This window comes from Eublepharis macularius, chromosome 4 (genome assembly GCF_028583425.1).
Source record: "Eublepharis macularius isolate TG4126 chromosome 4, MPM_Emac_v1.0, whole genome shotgun sequence".
Taxonomy (NCBI): Eukaryota; Metazoa; Chordata; class Lepidosauria; order Squamata; family Eublepharidae; genus Eublepharis; species Eublepharis macularius.
Genome location: NC_072793.1, coordinates 116082858 through 116101486, shown reverse-complemented (window position 1 = coordinate 116101486; position 18629 = coordinate 116082858). Strand labels below are relative to the sequence as shown.

At 40.0% G+C, this 18629-nt stretch overlaps 2 protein-coding genes across 2 annotated transcripts in view; one reads left to right on the top strand and one right to left on the bottom strand.

Moving 5' to 3' along the window:
• The window catches only part of CACNA2D3 (calcium voltage-gated channel auxiliary subunit alpha2delta 3), a 1057886-nt gene that overhangs the window by 133154 nt on the left and 906103 nt on the right, over positions 1–18629 (bottom strand). The gene's annotated exons all lie outside the window — the stretch shown is intronic.
• On the top strand, positions 200–11596 carry LRTM1 (leucine rich repeats and transmembrane domains 1). The gene is made up of 3 exons (XM_054977321.1): positions 200–515; positions 1948–2544; positions 10230–11596. The coding sequence occupies exons 1-3, from the start codon at positions 509–511 to the stop codon at positions 10661–10663; spliced, it is 1038 nt and encodes a 345-aa protein (XP_054833296.1). The 5' UTR covers positions 200–508; the 3' UTR covers positions 10664–11596.

Sequence of the window (18629 nt, the reverse complement as noted above, 5' to 3'; positions counted from 1 at the left end):
CACACTCCATTGCCTCCAATCACAGTTGAGGATGACGGGAACACAAGATCAGAGTCACCTGATTTTGCAAGGGTTGGCAAAGCATGGCTAACAATCTAACAGAATTCAAGAATGGCAGTGGATTTAAAAAGTCAGCTTTATTTCTGTGCCTTGGATCTGAGGTAGATTAAATAATTGAAAAGGCCAGGCTATTAGGTCATGATATCTGTGTTACAGCTGTCCAGTACAAGTTGACAGACACTACATGGCCTGTTGGCTGTGTGAGACAGAAAATCTTTGTGGATAGCCGAACAACAGTCAACAACATGTGAAAAGGAATTATGACTGAATGGGAAAAAATACTCAGCATTTATTAAACAAGAATTAGCAGAGGTCCAAAGGCAGCTACAATTTTTTTTTCTGAATAAATGCATTAATACATTTGCGGCTATAGCCCTAACAACAACTTTGTTACAGTTATTGCTTCACATAAAACAGAAACATCTGCAAGACAGACAAGTGAATAACCATGAAAGGTAAGAGAAACTTTTATTTATATCTAAAAGGAATAGATTTTTTAACGGTCAGGACTTACAGGCTCAATATAAATGCAATTTATTTTCCGAATCAAGTTTAAGAAACAATCTGCAAGACACACTGTAATCATGTAAAGTCAAGAGCTTAACCTTAAATGTTTAGTTGGCAATTTGAGTGATTTGGTTAAATATGTCTCTTGTTAACAAATTTAGAGCCTTTTTCATCTTCCTGAATAGTTGGATAAAATTTAGCTTGATCCTATGTATTTTCACTAAGAAATTCCCACTAGAACACTTCCAAATAAATGTGCACAAGGCTTTCAAGTCATAGATACTACCACTGAATTTCAAAGACTGTTTTTGAAAAGAATTTCATAATTCTTTCTGATGCAAATAATGCATTATGATCCTTCATCAAGATTGCCTGGTATATGATTCTTTTATTTTATGCATTGAAACATTCCTAAATAGTAGTACCCATATCATTTAAAGACCTACAGGATCAGATGATTTTAGCAATGTGATTAACTTTTTCGAAGAAGGGAGAAATTCAAGTTGTTAGAAAATAATATGGCTCACATACAACAACTGTGTATACTGTCCAATAATGTAAAATATTATTGATAAGTTGTAGAGATGTTTATGAATGACTATTCAAATAACATGAATTTACTCAAAGCTGTTTCAACTCATTTTATAAATCAGTGTCAATTTTTTTTGTTTAATGGTGTTTAATCCAGCTATTTACCTAATTTATAGTTCATAGATGTCTCAGATATGTAGGCTATTCCATTCATTTTACTGCATAACCTGATCACAACTTGAGAAAAAAAGACTTGGGACCCATGGAAACTAATAAGGTGGCTCTTACAGTCAGTAAGGCTACCACACCATTAAAATTCACTAGATTAGGGTGACTGATTAATCTTATAGATTACTTGATGAAATTTAAGAAGCCTGAGTAACGCTTACTGAAGAAAATGGGACCACTCATAGACTTAAGTGAATCAGAAGCTTAAATGTTTTATATGATAATATCCGTGTGCTTGGCACAGAATAAGCAATGGATGGCAAAGCTCACTGAATCTTAGATTTAAAATTCCCTAAGTAGCCATCAATCTGCAGCTTTATTATAATGAAGTTTGTTCAAAACAGTATTACTGATAAATGATGAAATTATCATGCTGGTCCACTGGAAACAGTTGAATAATTACCTCAAACTAGGAATAGTTTGAGTGGGAAAGCAGGTATGATCCAACCTAATATTTATTTATGTATGTATTTATTTATTTATTTTCTTTGGATTTCTATTCCGCTCTTCCCATGAAGGGTTCAGGGCGGATCTCTTGAATATGCTAACTAAACATATTTATAAGATGCTCAATAGGAAAAAATGGCGTTAAACACTGATCATTCTTTTATTATTTTACAGGTGCTTTGCTTTTGGTTTCAAGTTTCATATTCCTAACACACAGGGTGAATTGCTGCCCCACAAAATGTCAGTGTCATCAATTTTCAAAGACGGTGGACTGTAGGAACCGAGGACTTGTTGATGTCCCTCCTCACTTACCTGCTGAAACTCAAATATTACTGTTGTCAAATAACCACATTCAGAAAATCAATCACAGTGTTTTTATTGACACAACAATCCTCAAAATTCTGGATTTATCTAATAATTCTATTTCAGGTCTGCTGCCTAACACTTTCAAAGGACTGCGACATCTACAGATCCTAAACTTAACTAAAAACTTCATTGAATATGTAGACAACAAGACTTTTAGTTCCCTCCCACACTTAAAAGAATTGGATTTATCATCCAATAATATAGTACGTCTACCTGGAACTCTAGGAAATAACACAGGGAACATAACGTTACTGTCTCTGAAGCATAATAAACTTCAGAAAGTAGACAGGCTTCTGTTAGAATCACTACCAAATCTGAAAGTTGTTCTTTTCAAGGGTAACTCCTGGCTATGCAATTGTCATGTCTTTGGCCTTAAATTGTGGCTGGAGACCTTTTTATACAGAGGTAAGTATCTTTTTTGTACTACTTCTGCTGGATGTCAAACAAATGTCATTAGGAATACTTCACATTAACTATTTACTCTGTGTTTTTAATTCAAGGAAGCATGGAATAATATGAAAAACTGTTTTTTTTTAAGAATTATTTTCTGATGTAGATTTTACTGCATAGCATATGCATCTTCTACATTTGATATTATAAACATTTATTAGTAACCTTAAACATTTTCTTAAATCTACATATAGTTTATATGTTTATAAACATATAAATATTTGCATTTAGCAAGCAAATACAGTTTTGGGGGGAGGGGAACAATGCTGTCTATGTACACAACTCATGTATTGCAGCTTTCTGAACTGATTTAACTGCTACAGCTTCTGCTTCAGTATCTATTGTATCTAAAAGAGAATCAATTTTTTTGCAACTGTATACTTTTATAATGATTTGTTTTTAAGATCTACATAATCTAAATTTAAAACATTGTGGGAGAATCTAAAGGGCCACCTTATACTAGAACTACTAGGCGTCCTTGGTGGTCTCTCATCCAAATTCTGACTAGGGCTTACCCTGATTAGCTTCCAAGATCTGGCAAGATCAGGCTACCTGGACTATCCAGGTCAGGGGAATTATTCCAGATTTACTTCAGTCAGTGGACTGGATCTGTGCACTGTAAGTATACCAAGCTGAAATGTAAGAATACCTTACCTCTGACCACTCAGGTGCTTTTATGATCAAGGCAACAGCCTACCCTTTTGTTTTATTCCTGCAACTTACACTTAGAGGTATGCATTCTCTGAAATGGCAGTCAAATTCAATTAGCCATTGAAAGACCTATCCTATATGAATGTGTCTTGCACTTTTAAAACCTTCTTAGTGTCCATCACAGCAGAAAATAAGTTAATTGTCCATAAAGAAACACTTTCTTCTGTCCATCCCAATCAATTTAATTAGCTGACCTAGTATTATGAGGAAGAAAAAAAAATACGTGTGGATAATCTTCCCACTACATTAAGAATTTTATACACTTCTACTGGATTATCACATAGTCACCTCTTTCCTATTTTTCTAAATTAATAAAATAAGAGATTTTGTCAATTCTTTGATTTGAACTGTGCAAGACAATCAATGATATAACATTTTAGAGGTCATTAATTATTAGCGTCACTATACGTTGGAATTGACTTGACAGCACATAATACACACACACACACACGCACTTAGAAAGCTTCTGGCCATTTGGCTGTGCCAGCTTAAGAGAACTACATCTGAAGCACTGAACCCCTGACTCTTTACCCCAAAAACGGATGGATGGATGGATAAATATCAAACGAAGGTATCAATAGGTAAGGAAGTGTAACTGTTTCCTGTGATTCAGGAAAGGACAGGTACTTCTCTTTATTATTACAGCACTTAGCCAGTACGTTAACCATAAAATTTAAGTGCACATTTTACAACCATTTGAAACATGAAGCATATAAGTATATACAATTTAAAAACATAATTTCCTAATATCTATCAAAATTTGTAAAAACCAGGAAGTCAGCATAGTTCTAAACAAGCAACCAAAATGGAGGCCTACACTCTAATGGGCTTTAACAACCAGAGCACAAAATTTCGCTATCTGGTGTAATGCAGTAAAATCTGAGTTTGACAGCAGTTTCTCTAATTTTTTCTTATCCGAATGTTCTGAGATACCATCCAGAAAGGGAATAATAAATCTCATACGTGCTTCCTTATAGAAAGGGCATCTCAGGAAAACATGACCCTGGGTTGAAAGGACAGGTATAGAGAGGCAGCATACACATTGTCTAAGTAAATAAATAAATTCAGTGCTGTAACAATGATTTATACAAAACAAGTTGGTCTTCCTGCTGTGTGAACGATGTCCACTCCCCAGCTCTTCAACAGATTTAGACTGTTCATGCTCAACAAAGACCTGCTGTAACTCCAGGGAATAATGCTGCATCGGGGCGGGGGGGGGGGGGAAGCATCTAAAAATAGCTGGAACTAAATTAGAACTGTTGATTGACGTATTGATAGGATTCAATATGTCTTAGCCCAGATGCAGTTGAGGTACTGGTGACTTTTAATTTCATGTTCTGAACTAATTAATTTGAGTGCTTTAGTTTAAAGGGAGTCCTAGCAGAATAATTTTTAGAATGAGGAAACTGCCTGGCAGTCATATACCTAATGCTTTGATTCTGACTACAAAAGCTAGAAAAGAGAAATGTGTAATCTAATTTGAATCCATTCATTTATACTTTAGGAAAGAAATCTGTGAGGAATTTAAATCAAACTCTCTTATGAGTTCCACAAAAATGATAATGCAATTTTGATTGACTAACAGTGGGATCCTAAGCAGAATTACTCCAGTCTAATATCTAATATCTTAGTACACTGTCAAAGAATCCTACTTAGAATCTTACTCAGGCTTACTCAGTGGGCCTTACTCCCAGGAAAGTGTTCTTAGGATTGGATTGTGTATGCCTGTAATCTAAACCAAATTTACCAGGGAGTAAGTCCCATTAAACTCAATGGGGTTCTGAGTATATTAATTTAGGATTACAAGCACCATCCTAAGCAGCATTATACCCCTCTCACCATTGACTTAAATGGAGTAATTAGATACCTATTACATAAATTACACAGCCATTAGTTAACAATTCCTGCCACCTTACAACAACTGTTATGAATGGAATGTACAAACATATGAGGAACGTTTTAGCTGAGAAAGGGAGAGCATGCCCTGTTGTAATCACTTACTGGTCAGAAATCAGAAGACAAATGTGAAATGCCGGGTGGCAGAAATTGACACTAAAATACTTCTAGAAGGAAAATTCTCACTCAGCCTATTGCCACTGTCCTCACAATGGTAGTCTCTACTGATTTTGGGATTAACTGAGGTCTACTGCCCACACCACACTACACACCCACACCACAGTGCTTGGTAGTATTTATAGACAGCTACTTCTGAGGCAAATCTTGATGGTGTTCCTGAGGTACAAGGAGAAGAGAGAACACAACAGGAGAAAAGTTTATTTTACAGTAAAGGGAAAGTTAAGTGGGGATGTTCAGGACCAACTTTAAACGAATGTAAACTACTGAGACATATATGGAGATATATTTTCTTAACAGAATATATACAAGTGAGCAACCTGAATGGATTTGCTGGGGGCATTTCATTTTCTCCTCCCCCACAATTTTATCTTTCCTTTCCCTTTTACCTGCTTCCATCTCTCCTTCCCATCCACCATCCAACCTACCTTTATCTGCTCCCCTTTCTTCAGCTTGCCAAGGGATACATCACTTTCCCCTACATTCCCTTCCTCATGTGATTTCCTCTTTCCCTTTTCTTGGCAGCCTCTGTATGCTCACCTTTCTCTGTTTCATTCTCTCCTTCAAATCTACTAAACAACTTACCTTTTATCTGCCCCTCTACTTTGCCTATATTTAATAATTTACTTCATTTATATACTACCTTTCTTCACAATGGGGACCCAAAGCAGTTTATATCCTTCTCCTTGTCTCCACATTATCCTCACAACAACCTAAGAGGTAAGTTAGGCTGACTGTGTATGACTGGCCATAGTCAACCAGTGAGCGTCTACCACAGAGTCCTGATTCAAACCTGTCTCCAAGATCCTATAATGAAACTAACCACTACACTACAATGGCTTTTGGGGTGGGTGGTGGGTGGGGAGCTGCTGTTGAACAGTAGCAAGCAGCCAGGCCTGAGTGAGTCATGTAAGTCATGTGGTATCAAGTCATCCAGTGATTGCTTTTGGGCCTGTCCTCAAACAGTCCTCCCTCAAAGGCCAAAACAGCCTGGAAAGGGCCCTGCCTCTTCCCTCTTTCTTTTACTGACAGAAACTAAGCCTGGATTTCTGGGTAAACTGTTATGGTTGCTTAGCAACAGCCATTGAGGGTATCTGGTTAAAGCTACAAGTACTTCTTTTATAACTTTGTTTTTTCAACACTCTAACGTATTTTTTATTTTAGATTTCATATTTTTACGCAAACCTAGGGCATTGTTCTAGTGTGTAGGAAGATCCATTTCTTGTCCATGGCTATTAGTATGTAAAGGTAAAGGTAGTCTCCTGTGCAAGCACCAAGTCATTACTGACCCATGAGGGGACATTGCATCACGTTTTCTTGGCAGACTTTTTGTTACAGGGTGGTTTGCCATTGCCTTCCCTAGTCATCTACACTTTACCCCCAGGAAACTGGGTCCTCATTTTACCAACCTCAGAAGGCTGAGTCAACCTTGAGCCAGCTATCTGAACCCGGCTTACTCCAGGATTGAACTCAAGTTGTGAGCAGAGCTTGGGCTGCAGTACTGCAGCTTACCACTTTGTGTCACACGGGGCTTAGTACGTAAGATTTGCAAAAAGATGGCTTACATTCATGAAACAGCATCCACAACAGGTATTTAAGATTATCAAATCTTTCTAAGTCCACATACAGACCTGTTGTATGCTATGTTTAACCAAACAGTAAGATCTGTTCATCAGAGTAGACAATACTGACTTTGACTAACAGTGGTCTCACTCAATATAAGGCAGTCTCATGTGCTCATAACAGATACTGGTCTCATCTTAGGGAGGAAAATTGGAAGTGGAACTCTAGAAATCAATGTAATCTTGATTCAAAATTAATGTTTCTATGTTCTCTTGTAAATATGAAGATAAATATTGGGACCAAGTCACATGACATAAGGACTTTGTGTCAGACATGCAATGAACCTCCCATGCACATGCAGACTAAATTTTTATTACAACTGCAGCATGTGGGTAGAAGCTGCTATTTGCTCAGGTAAGGAAACCTATATAAAATGATGGCTGCAAGTTTCTCTGCTACAACAAATAGCAGCACTCCAGAGCCATTTAAGGATGTGAAAATGGTGCATGGTGGAAGGCTGGAGCTGTTTCCACCCATACACATACTAAAGTCATGAATTAGTCACCTGTTCATATGGGAGACGCAGTATGCATATGGGAGTTTACAGGAACATTGTATTACAAAAAGTTACTCTAAAGTACGGTTGTTGTGGATTTTCCGGGCTGTATAGCCGTGGTCTTGGCATTGTAGTTCCTGACGTTTCGCCAGCAGCTGTGGCTGGCATCTCCAGAGGTGTAGCATCAAAAGACAGAGATCTCTCAGTGTCACAGTGTGGAAAAGATGTTGGCAGGTCATTTATATCTACTCAGGAGGGGTGGGGTTGAGCTGAGTCATCCTGTAAGAGTTTCCCAGGGTGTGGAATGCTAATGGAGGGAGGCTTCACTGTATCCTGAGGAGGTTCTTTTGCATATGGATTGGTGCTTGATGTGCTAATCTTCTCTGCAGGGCTATCGTCGGGTATAGAGTGTTTTGTTAGCCTGGTGTTTTTCAGGACTGGAAACCATGCTCTATTCATTCTTAAAGTCTCTTCTTTCCTGTTGAAATTGTGCTTATGCTTATGAATTTCAATGGCTTCCCTGTGCAGTCTGACAAAGTAGTTGGAAGTGTTGTCCAGTATTTTAGTGTCCTGGAATACGATACTGTGTCCTGTTTGAGTTCGACTATGTTCAGCCACTGCTGATTTTTCAGGATGGCCAAGTCTGCAGTGTCTTTCATGTTCTTTTATTCTTGTCTGGATGCTACGCTTTGTGGTCCCGATGTAAACTTGTCCACAGCTGCAGGGTATACGGTATACTCCTGCAGAGGTGAGGGGGTCTCTACTGTCTTTTGCTGAACGTAGCATCTGTTGTATTTTTCTGGTGGGTCTGAATACTGTTTGTAAGCAGTAATTTTTCACAAGCTTTCCCATCTGATCAGTGATTCCTTTGATATATGGCAAAAACACTTTTCCTGTGGGAGACTGTTTTTCCTTAGTTGTTTGATTTATCCTTGGTTTACTTGCTCTTCTGATTTCATTTCTGGAGTAGCTATTTGCTTGAAGTGCGTGGTTTAAATGATCACTTTCTCAATGAGCCCGGAAAATTCACAACAACCATCATTCTCCGGCCGTGAAAGCCTTCGACAATATATTACTCTAAAGTAGATAGTGAAAAAGACACTCCTCTTCAGCTATCATTTTTCCCCCAGGTACTTCAGCTCCGTCTCCCTTTCTTCAGCAGCCCTGGAAGAGATAAGATGGCATGGACCCTTTCACCTGCTGGGGAGCAGGAGTAAGAATGACAGTACACCTTACATCCATGCCAATCCAGTGCACCTGCCTTGCTTCTAGCATCTCTAAACATTGACATGGAAGCATGACATTGGAACACATAATAAAACATTTGTGGGCTCGGACCTTGTGGCTGATTCCTGGAAATGGACCACCTGAAATGGGTCTACATACACTGGATGTATTCATGTATGTCCTAGTCAAGCAATATAGATGGCTAGATATGCCAGAAGTGGGGCAGGTATGGTGGGTAAGGCACACGGTTTTTTATTTTATTTATTAAAACATTTATAACTTTCCATGTGAACAGCCCCTTCCCCTTTCACGTGGAATCCCACCCTTTCCACATGATCCAAGGAGGGTTGCAATAATGGTTAAAATATTTACAAATTGAAACAAAGATAAACTAACAGGACCTATATCTCTCCCCACTTTCCTTAAAAGATGCCTTGCTCTCATCTCACTCCTAATAGGTCATGGTGCACTATGGCTAGTCTGATCCAGTATTCTGTTCATCTATCCTTTCAAAAATCCTGGTTCATCTTTCTGCTGAAAGGTTCTCTCTACCTCACTATTTCTTCAGTATTCATTTTTGTCCTCATTTCCTGCTAAAGGCACACAAAACTTCCTGTTCTTAAGCTCTGTGGGAGGTTTCTTACTTCTATAATAGAAAGCACAGCTGCACTTCTATCATAGAAAGCACAGTTTCTTGGCATACTATCATTCAGATCTGCCAATTCACCCACAATAAGTGGAAAACATCTGATCATTTTTTTATTGAAATCTGATCTCCTAATTTGCTTTTGCTCTGCTCAGTTTCATTTTAACTATGGTTTCCTAAACACTGTTACTGTACAGTAGCCACTTTAAAACTCCCCTCTATGTTGGCTTTAATCACATGGACAGAATTTTGTTCTAGCCATTTATGAGAATATAATTAGTAACTATTGATAAAACATACTTTGTTTGCTGGCCTGAGATAGTCTTGTGTGCATACTTCTAAGCAGTTCAACATACACACTGTGGCTTGCCCCGTTTCCCATTCTGAATGCTGATCCACATTATATTAGTAAGCTTCATACGGTTCCCTCTGACAGTGACTTTTCACAAGACCTATAATCTTAAATGGGAGGACACAGAACACTCAGTAGGTGTGGACTTTAAGATTCTATCCAATGTTTCAGTTTCAGTTTATGAAATTAACCGCCAGCCATTAATGACTGGTAGGCTGATAGCAGGTATGTGACTTACTATGTTCCTGAATTATGATCTTATTCTTCCCAGTGTTCCCCCCATCGCATAGCTGTTTTCTAACATTTATACAGTAAATATGAATTTTATGTCTAATGAATTACATGAGAGACATGACCACTTATTGGAGCTCTTTCCAAGTATAAACAAATCACTATAAAATATGGTTGCCATTTTTACAGGAAAAATGACATTTCTACAGTACTTTCGCTTAATTGGTAGGGGCAGATAATTATGAAACTCCAAGCATTAAAGTAAAATATGTCCTTTTCAGGTGGAATCAGTGATGGCGTGATCTGCTTGACTCCTGAAAATTGGAAGGGAAAAGACCTTCTCAAAATTCCTTATGAGATGTATGGGATCTGTCCTCCTACAACTTCTCAAATGCAAAAGGACAACATTCTACACTCTATTTCAGAGCATAAAAGTTCCCTGAAGCATGCCCATCACAGTGAACATGGAGATAGCAGCCGCTCACACTGTGAACCGAAACCAAAGCCACGACCTGTTAGCTTGCGTCATGCAATCGCCACTGTAGTAATAACTGGAGTGGTCTGTGGGATTGTATGTCTCATGATGTTGGCAGCTGCTGTGTATGGTTGTGCCTATGCTGCAATTACAGCAAAATACCACCGGGAACACTTGCCCCCCGGCAAGGAGAAGGGGAATTTTGAGGGAAAGGAGACATTTGAGAGTTCATTGGCCTGAGTTACTGCTTTCCATGAACAAGTTCTATTTTTTCAGTTGCAGCAGTAGTGTTCAGAATAGGATTGAGTGACTGGTTACTATTATGCTTTGATCCTTCATATTAAAGAATGTTTGTATATAAAATTATCTGTTACAAGAATCTCATGAGATTTATATTACATGTTTTCATAGTTATATCTACACAGGACTTGAAGTGAAACAAATGTGTTCATCCAATATATCTTTGACAAACAAGTCTTTCAGCCCATGTTAGTCCCCAACATGGCAGAGAGAGAAGATAACAGAAAGGGCTGTAAAATAGGGCAAGGGATCCATTCCCAACTGGTGTCAGTTATAGCACTACCCGGGGATGAGATTAGGCAAAGAGGATGAGCAATTTCAGGTCCACCTTAAAAAGCATAAAGATTATTGTGACTGAAAAACAGTGTTGTGACTTCCCCTACTACTTAGTACGATATTGAAGGTTTTAAACTGAGGTGTTGCGTTTTCATGACATTTTGTTATTTGACTGGGAAAGAATTTTTGCTACCTTAGCAGAGTAGTCTTGGAGGCATGCTTCCCCCCTCCTTTTCACACATCTCTTTCTCAAGCATAACATGTTTGAAGTTCTTATAATTTACTGTCATTGTCTGTTGTGGATTAGCCATCAAGCCAAACAAGTGATCTTTGAAAGGACCTCCTTTCAGTGGCAAAAGGCATCCAAATCTGGCAAATCCCCCAGATGATAGTGAAGTGGAGGAACGTTTTTCTGATGTCATTTCTCTCTGAGGTGGGCTTACCAATGTAAGAGCTGTATTATATGTACCGATATCTTATTTTCCTTGGGGTTACCAATAGGGGTGCCAGCTCCAAGTTGGGAAATTCCTGGAGATCTGGGGAGTGAAACCTGGAGAAAGTGGGGTTTGGAGAGGGAAAGGACCTTGGCATGGCATAATTCCATAGACTCCACTCCCCAAAGTAGCCATTTTCTCCAGGTGGCCTGATCTCTATGGCCTGGAGACCAGGGCCGATTCCAGACGGCCCTCTGCAATCCGAAACGTTGCGCGTCGTCGTGCGGAAAACGCGAAATATCGCGTTTTCTCGCGCGAGTTTTGTATGACCTCGCGCAAAACTCACGCGAGAAAACGCGATATTTCGCGTTTTCCGCGCGATGACGTGCGACAACGCGCAATGTTTTGGATTGCAGAGGGCCGTCTGGAATCGGCCCAGTTGTAATTCTGGGAGATCTCCAGCCACTACCTGGAGGCTCTACCTCCACTACCAAACTGGCTGGATCACTGCACGCCCAGTGAGCTGGCTGCCCTGTCAGCATGCAAGGGGCATGGGCGGTGTCCCCATGGGCATGGCACAGTCTCTGCCCCCCTCCACTGCAGCCAGCTTGGCTTGAGCTGCCAGCTTGGCTCCTGCAGGAAGGCCAGCCCAACACCCAGTGAGCCGTCCGCACCATCAGCATGCAGGCAGTGCAAGCGGCCTCCCCACAGGCATGACTCAGTCTCTTGTGCCCCTAAAAATTTTGCGCCTGGGGCAATCACCCCTCTTGCCCCCACCCATGCTACGCCACCGGGCTGGATATCTGCATAATAATGATAAAAGCTGTCTTATTCATCTCAATTCTGTAGAGTGTATGGTTCTTTTCAGCCATCTTGTCCCCTCTCCTCTGAAATACCCATTCTGGGCAAAACCTATACTTTTTCACTTGCTGCATGTTAAAATCTTTACATATTAAGAAACACCATAATACACTCTAAAAAGTACTATATATTTATAAATTCAGGCTGTGGATATCACCACAAATAACCATTTTCTGCAGTGATGTTTTTTAACATTTCATATATAAGAAGACATTCCATGGAGAAAATATACATCTACTCATTTAAATTAACAAATGTAAAGTTACCATTTTGCAACATGAGATATTTAATGCACAACTGTAGAAAACACAGAGAAAAGGCAACCATTTGCTATGTATTCCTTGAGGACCACAAATTATCTTCTACAATTGCTTGTAATTTTCAAATGCATTGCAGATTATTTTTAGCTACTTGCTGTATCAGGAATTACAAGAGTCCCTGCAGAAATACCATTCATTTGTAAAGCTCTGACATGGACATTTGTTACTAAAAAAAATAAATCACAAATTTATCTGCATGAACTTTTTAATACATTTAATTAAAATATATATTGGAAAGCAGTTTTGTAAAATCTGTGGTGAAAAAATTAAATACTTTTGATATAGGACAGAGATGTAGAATATTTGTTCTAGGTAGAATAAGGATGAGCCAATATAGTAATTTTTTGCTTTTGTATACTGTTACAGTCCATTTCATATTATCTCATTTTCATTACTATAAAGATCCTTTTGATAATTTCCCACTTAAATAGCATTTAGATGCTTCCCACATTGTTTATATACCTAATGTATTCACAATTAACACAAAAGCAATGAAAAATACATTAGTTTTAATAATAAAAATTAATGTAAATTGTATTTTCACTGATGTGAAAATAAAGACTTACAATCTCCTCCCTCACAAGGCAGATATTAAATCAAAATGGGAATGTTCAAATCACATCAGAGGACTTCTGAAATTGTGTCTCATCCCTAGATCCCTTATTTTCATTATCTGCAAACAGCTTTTCGAAATGGATAATCTATGCCACTGTGCTTCTGGAAGCAGTCTATACAAAACAGTCATTGGCACACCTTATTAGTAATTTTAACTGAGATACAATACAGATTGTAACAGTAAAAGCATTATGTTCTCACACACTGTGCATATAGTTAACACAGAATTGGATGCACAGGTTCAGCACATTGTGTTTTCTGTTCCACTTTTAAACAGAAGGAAGGAAGGAAGGAAGGAAGGAAGGAAGGAAGGAAGGAAGGAAGGAAGGAAGGAATTCCCTTACTCCTACTCTAACCAGCAGCACCTCTCAAGAAAGGGTCTTTCCCAGCCATGCTACAAGACAGCTTTTTCCTAGTAATGCAAGAGACTGAACCTGGGATCTGAGTTTAGCTGACCACTGAATTATGGCCCACTTCTAAAGGGATGTCTAGGGTAAAAAAAGCGTGGGCAATAGATTTTGGACACATATAGTTTCTGACACATGCACATGCATGCTCACATATGCACAAAGCAGATTCAGAAGGGAGCCAGAGGGCAGGGGACAGTGTGAAATGTATCTTCCTCTCAAAACTCTGCTTTTTTCTTGCTAGAGAGGGACAGAATTAGTATGTGGACAAAACAGGAGATGTTCTGGGTCAGACCAATGGTTCATTTAGTCCAGCATGCTTCCAATATTGACCAGTCATATATCACAACCAAAAGGAGAGCCCACAGAAAACAGGCTGTCAGCTGTTTATTGCATATTAGCACTTGACATTTAATTATCATAGATCCAATCTCTATAAATCTGTCCAACCCCCTTTGAAATCCATTTAAACCAGTGGCCATTATAATATCTTCTGGCAGTGAGTTCCACAAGTCAGCTATCCCACTACGTGAAGTGCTGCTCTCTGTTTTGATTTTCATGAGTTTCAATTCAGGGAAACATATGGGAAGGTAGGTTTCAAAATAGTGGTCTGGACCTGTCATTTACTTCACACATGACAATGGCCTCAATAAGAGATACAAAATCAGAGTGCAGGTGGGTAGTAGTGGTGGCACTGAGGGAAAACCTGACATTCTTCATTTCTATTCTCTCCCCTGCTGAAAAAGCAACAGACTTTTTGCTAGTGAAAAAACAAGTGTCATGTATTTATGTGATCTGAACTTAAGCATGTCAGAGAAGCTGAGCTATAAATTTCGAATATGATTTCAAACATTAATCTTTTTTAAAACTTTGAGGCATCTAAAAACAGTTTTGGATTTGAAAACATTGTTCTCTTGGAATGGTCAAACCTGTCAAATCCATGGAAGATAAAGACTGATTTAATGGCCCCACCTACCATTTTTGAGCCTTACTGCATAGCATACTGGACAAGAACTTTATTAAAATTCTTCAAGTAGGTACATTACGCTCAGGACAGTCAATAAATACTGAACACACAAAATTATCTAAAATGTTATATCCCATCTTTACTGCATGAGATAATCCAACTACCATGACACATAAAATACATTCTTAAAAATGCAACTGTATGACTATGTTAAAGCCAACAGTCCATAAAACTATAACCATTGCTCATAGCCGGAACGAACACTACAATAATAAACCTGCCTCTTTAATACAATGAGAACTGTATCCAATTTCTCTAACAAAGGCAAGCTAAGTTAGAATTCGTCTAAAGGTCTGCTAAAGAGAATTCGGCCCCCCACCAGGCCAGCAGCCAAGGGCTTGAGGCCGGGGGCCACATTTGCCGCCACAGAGGATAAGCAGCAGCGTTTCTCCGGGCTCTCAGGGTCACATGGGAAGGGGGCGGGGCTAAGCGCCTTAACAGGACAGCCCTGCTTCTGCATCAGCACTTGTTGCCTCGTGCTCACGTTCATTATCTGGAGGCCTTTTTTCCTTTTCAAGGGGCCTTCACTTGCCGCCTCAAGCATATATCAAGCTCTCTCAGCCAAGCTCCTCTGAGGCCAGTTTTACTGAAGGCCCTCAGGGCTAGGTGGCTATAGCTGCCTTGGGGAAAGCTGTGATATTCCCCTGCTTGATACCTTCAAACAACAGGAGGAGAGCCAGGGCCCAGCGCCAGGCTCAGTGGTTTGGCAGAGATTTATTATTATTATTATTATTATTATTATTATTATTATCATCATCATCATCATCATCCCCTTCTAATTAACATTTGGGGACTGTTGTCTATCAGTCAGGAGGGCTAAAACAGGGTTATATCCAGTCCTTGCAGGCCTCTGGTCTAATTAGGCTCTTTTCCCCCTCCCCCTTATTTTGTTGGAAGGGAATACTGTGTCAGCAGACACAGCAATAGGCTTTTCTGTAGGCCGCAGGGGTGAATTGCAGCAATCTGAGGGTTGGATTACATTACTGCTACTGGCTTAGCAGGGTAGATGCTGGTAGGCCTCGTCTCTATCTAGGCTTCCCCTCCACCCACCCCCGCTTATACTTACTTCGGAGGGACTATTTCTAGTAGCAATAGCTCGGCTTAAGGCCTTCAGGCAGCAGGGGGTACATTTTGTGAAAAGGCTTAGCAGTTTATTCAGTTGGGTGCAGCCATTTTGAGTGTGGCACCAGTGGCCTGCTTTGCCTCCTGGCAGTGCAGCCTTATTGAGAAGGCATCTACAATATGCACAGCTCCAACAGCATCCATTTTGAATGTGGGGTTTATATGGTCTGATTTGCCTCTTGCTTACTGGAAGTAGAGGCCATTTTGGTGGGGCTTTTACAGCTTCTGCTTGGCTAGGGTGGCCATTTTGAGTGTGTCACCCTGTGGCCTGCTTAGCCTCCTAGCACTGGCAGCCATTTTATAGAGGCCTCTGCAGCTTACACAGTGTTTGGGCTGCCTTTTGGGGGGTATGGGTTACTACAGTACATTACTGTACATTTCCATCATGCCACTATTTAAAATAAATTTAAAAAACAGCCACCGAATACGTATCCTGCAAAGCAACCCTACCTGCATAGTTAACCTTTGAGGATGTTGAAGTGGCTATAGGGAGTAAGGAAATACTGGGCTATCAGTGTCTATGGCTATGGTTTATAAGGTGGCATTATTCAAAGGCTTAATGAAACAATACAGGTTGGTAAGATGCAGCTCTTTAGAAATATAGTTCATCATTAATTTGTTATTTGGCTAAAATGACTTTCCTTCATAATGCAACTGTAAAACAATGTGTGTTTTAAAAGAGTGACAGCTTCATTCTTAAATGACATAATGAGGGTACTAGAAAGTCAAAGAGTGTTCTTTGATTAGAAGTGACAATGCAAAGTGATGTTCTGGTTATTCTCCCTTTCAGATAACTAGATGGCAACTTGGCAGAGATAGCAATCTAGATAGCATGTTTAGCAATGTGGTTACTCAAGCAACAATCAAAAGGAGTGATCCCTTTCCTCATTTGCAGCGGCATTAATGGTTTGAATAGGTGATCTTACCAATAATAATAAGAGTATAGTAATAGTAATAATAATACTAATAACAACAATACTTGTTCTTGATATTATTATTAAGACAAAATAAATACGTAACCATGCCACCCAAAGAGGGGTCTGCCCCTGCCAAAGGAAAACAACCAGCTAAGAGGCCCTGCCTAAGAGGCCTCCACCCACTTTGTCATCTTTAGACAAGGATGAAAGCGCTAGTCACCAGGCTATTTTGAGCCGCATTGCGGCCTTGGAGCAAGCAAAGCATGGTAGGCCTGTTCAGCTGACGTCAGCTGCTGCTTTTCAGGCTGAGGTTCTTAAACGGCTTTCTGCCTTTGAGGGGCCTTCTGTTTCAACAGACACTGTAGTGGCTGAGAACCAAAACAAGGAGGATGTCAGGCAGTTTTGAACCTTCAAGTGGCGATCCAGGATGTGATGTTTTCATGAACCAAAACAAACCGGTTTGCGAACCGGGACAGGTTCGTGAAAGTTCATGGTTCGTGAAATGCAATGAACCATGAATTGCATGGTTCATTTTTTTTTCAGTTCATGCCATCTCTAATAGGGAGAGTTTGTGATCCCAGATCATAAGGTATTTTAAAGGTTAAAAAATTTGTGCTTAGAACAAATAGGCAAACCAGTGCAATTGTTGTAAGTCGGGTGCTGTATATAAGCACTGCCCAGTGTATCAGAATTAGAGATGGGCACGATCGGCATTACGAGAGGAAAATATTCCTGATAATGGCGTTCGGCCATTGGGACCCGGCTGATCGGTGCCATCCATGGCAACCGATCCAGCGGTTGGGGGGGGGGGCGCTTGTTCGGGACTTGATCGGATCGATCGGTATCTGATCGTGATCCAGACACTGTGGCGCCAGCAATCTATTACCCTGGCAACGGAGCCAGGGGAATGACTGAGCTGTGTTTCCCCGAATGGAAGCCCAGCTTTCCTTGATCAGCAGGGCTTCCTTCCACAGAGCAGCAAAGTACTCACCAGTTGAGAGAAGACAGCCAGGGGAGGGAGGGGAAAGGGGGTGTTCTGTAGCCATGGGCACTCCAAATGTTTTTTGCTTTTTAAATAAACGGGGCTTTGTAGGAGGAATGGCTGTTTTTCTGTCTGTCACTCTCTGTTTTTAACCTGCTTTTAAAACACTGTATTTTGTGGGAAAACCTCATTCATGGCTCTTTGTGTGTGTTTAAAAGGGAGTGGGTAAAAGCTGGATCCAGATGATTTTAAACGGATCCTCATGAATTCATATGATTTTTATATTGAAACAAAACAAAAAGGCTGTCATATTATAGATCTACAGACAGCAACAAAACAATCATGCATCCACTAATCCGTGGCGCTGCCACGGCACAAAAACATGCTAAAAAAGCACGGATCTGCATGGATCCTCTTGATTTTTAAGTGGGGCCACCCAAAATCCACCACACAATCACAGACCATGTCTGTTGCCACAAATGGGACCCAAAAATTCAGCCATCCACTACTTCGTGGAACCGCCACGGCACAAAAATACGGTTCAAAAGCACGGATCCTCATGGATCCTCTAGGTTTTTACATGGGACCACTCAAAATCCACCATACAATCCCAGATCATGTCCATTTCCACAAAAGGGGCAAAAAAATCAGTTATCCACCACTTCGTGGCACTCCCACAGTGCAAAAACATGGTCTAAAAGCATGGATCCTCATGGATCCTCGTGATTTTTATGTAGAGCCACCCAAAATCAACCATTCAATACCAGATCATGTCCATTGCCACAAATGGGACCAAAACAATCATTCATCCACCGCTTTGTGGCAGTGCCACGGCACAAAAACATGGTTCAAAAACACAGATCCTCATGGACCCTCGATTTTTACATGGGGCCACCCCAAATCCACCATACAAAACCAGATCATGTCCATATCCACAAATGGAAC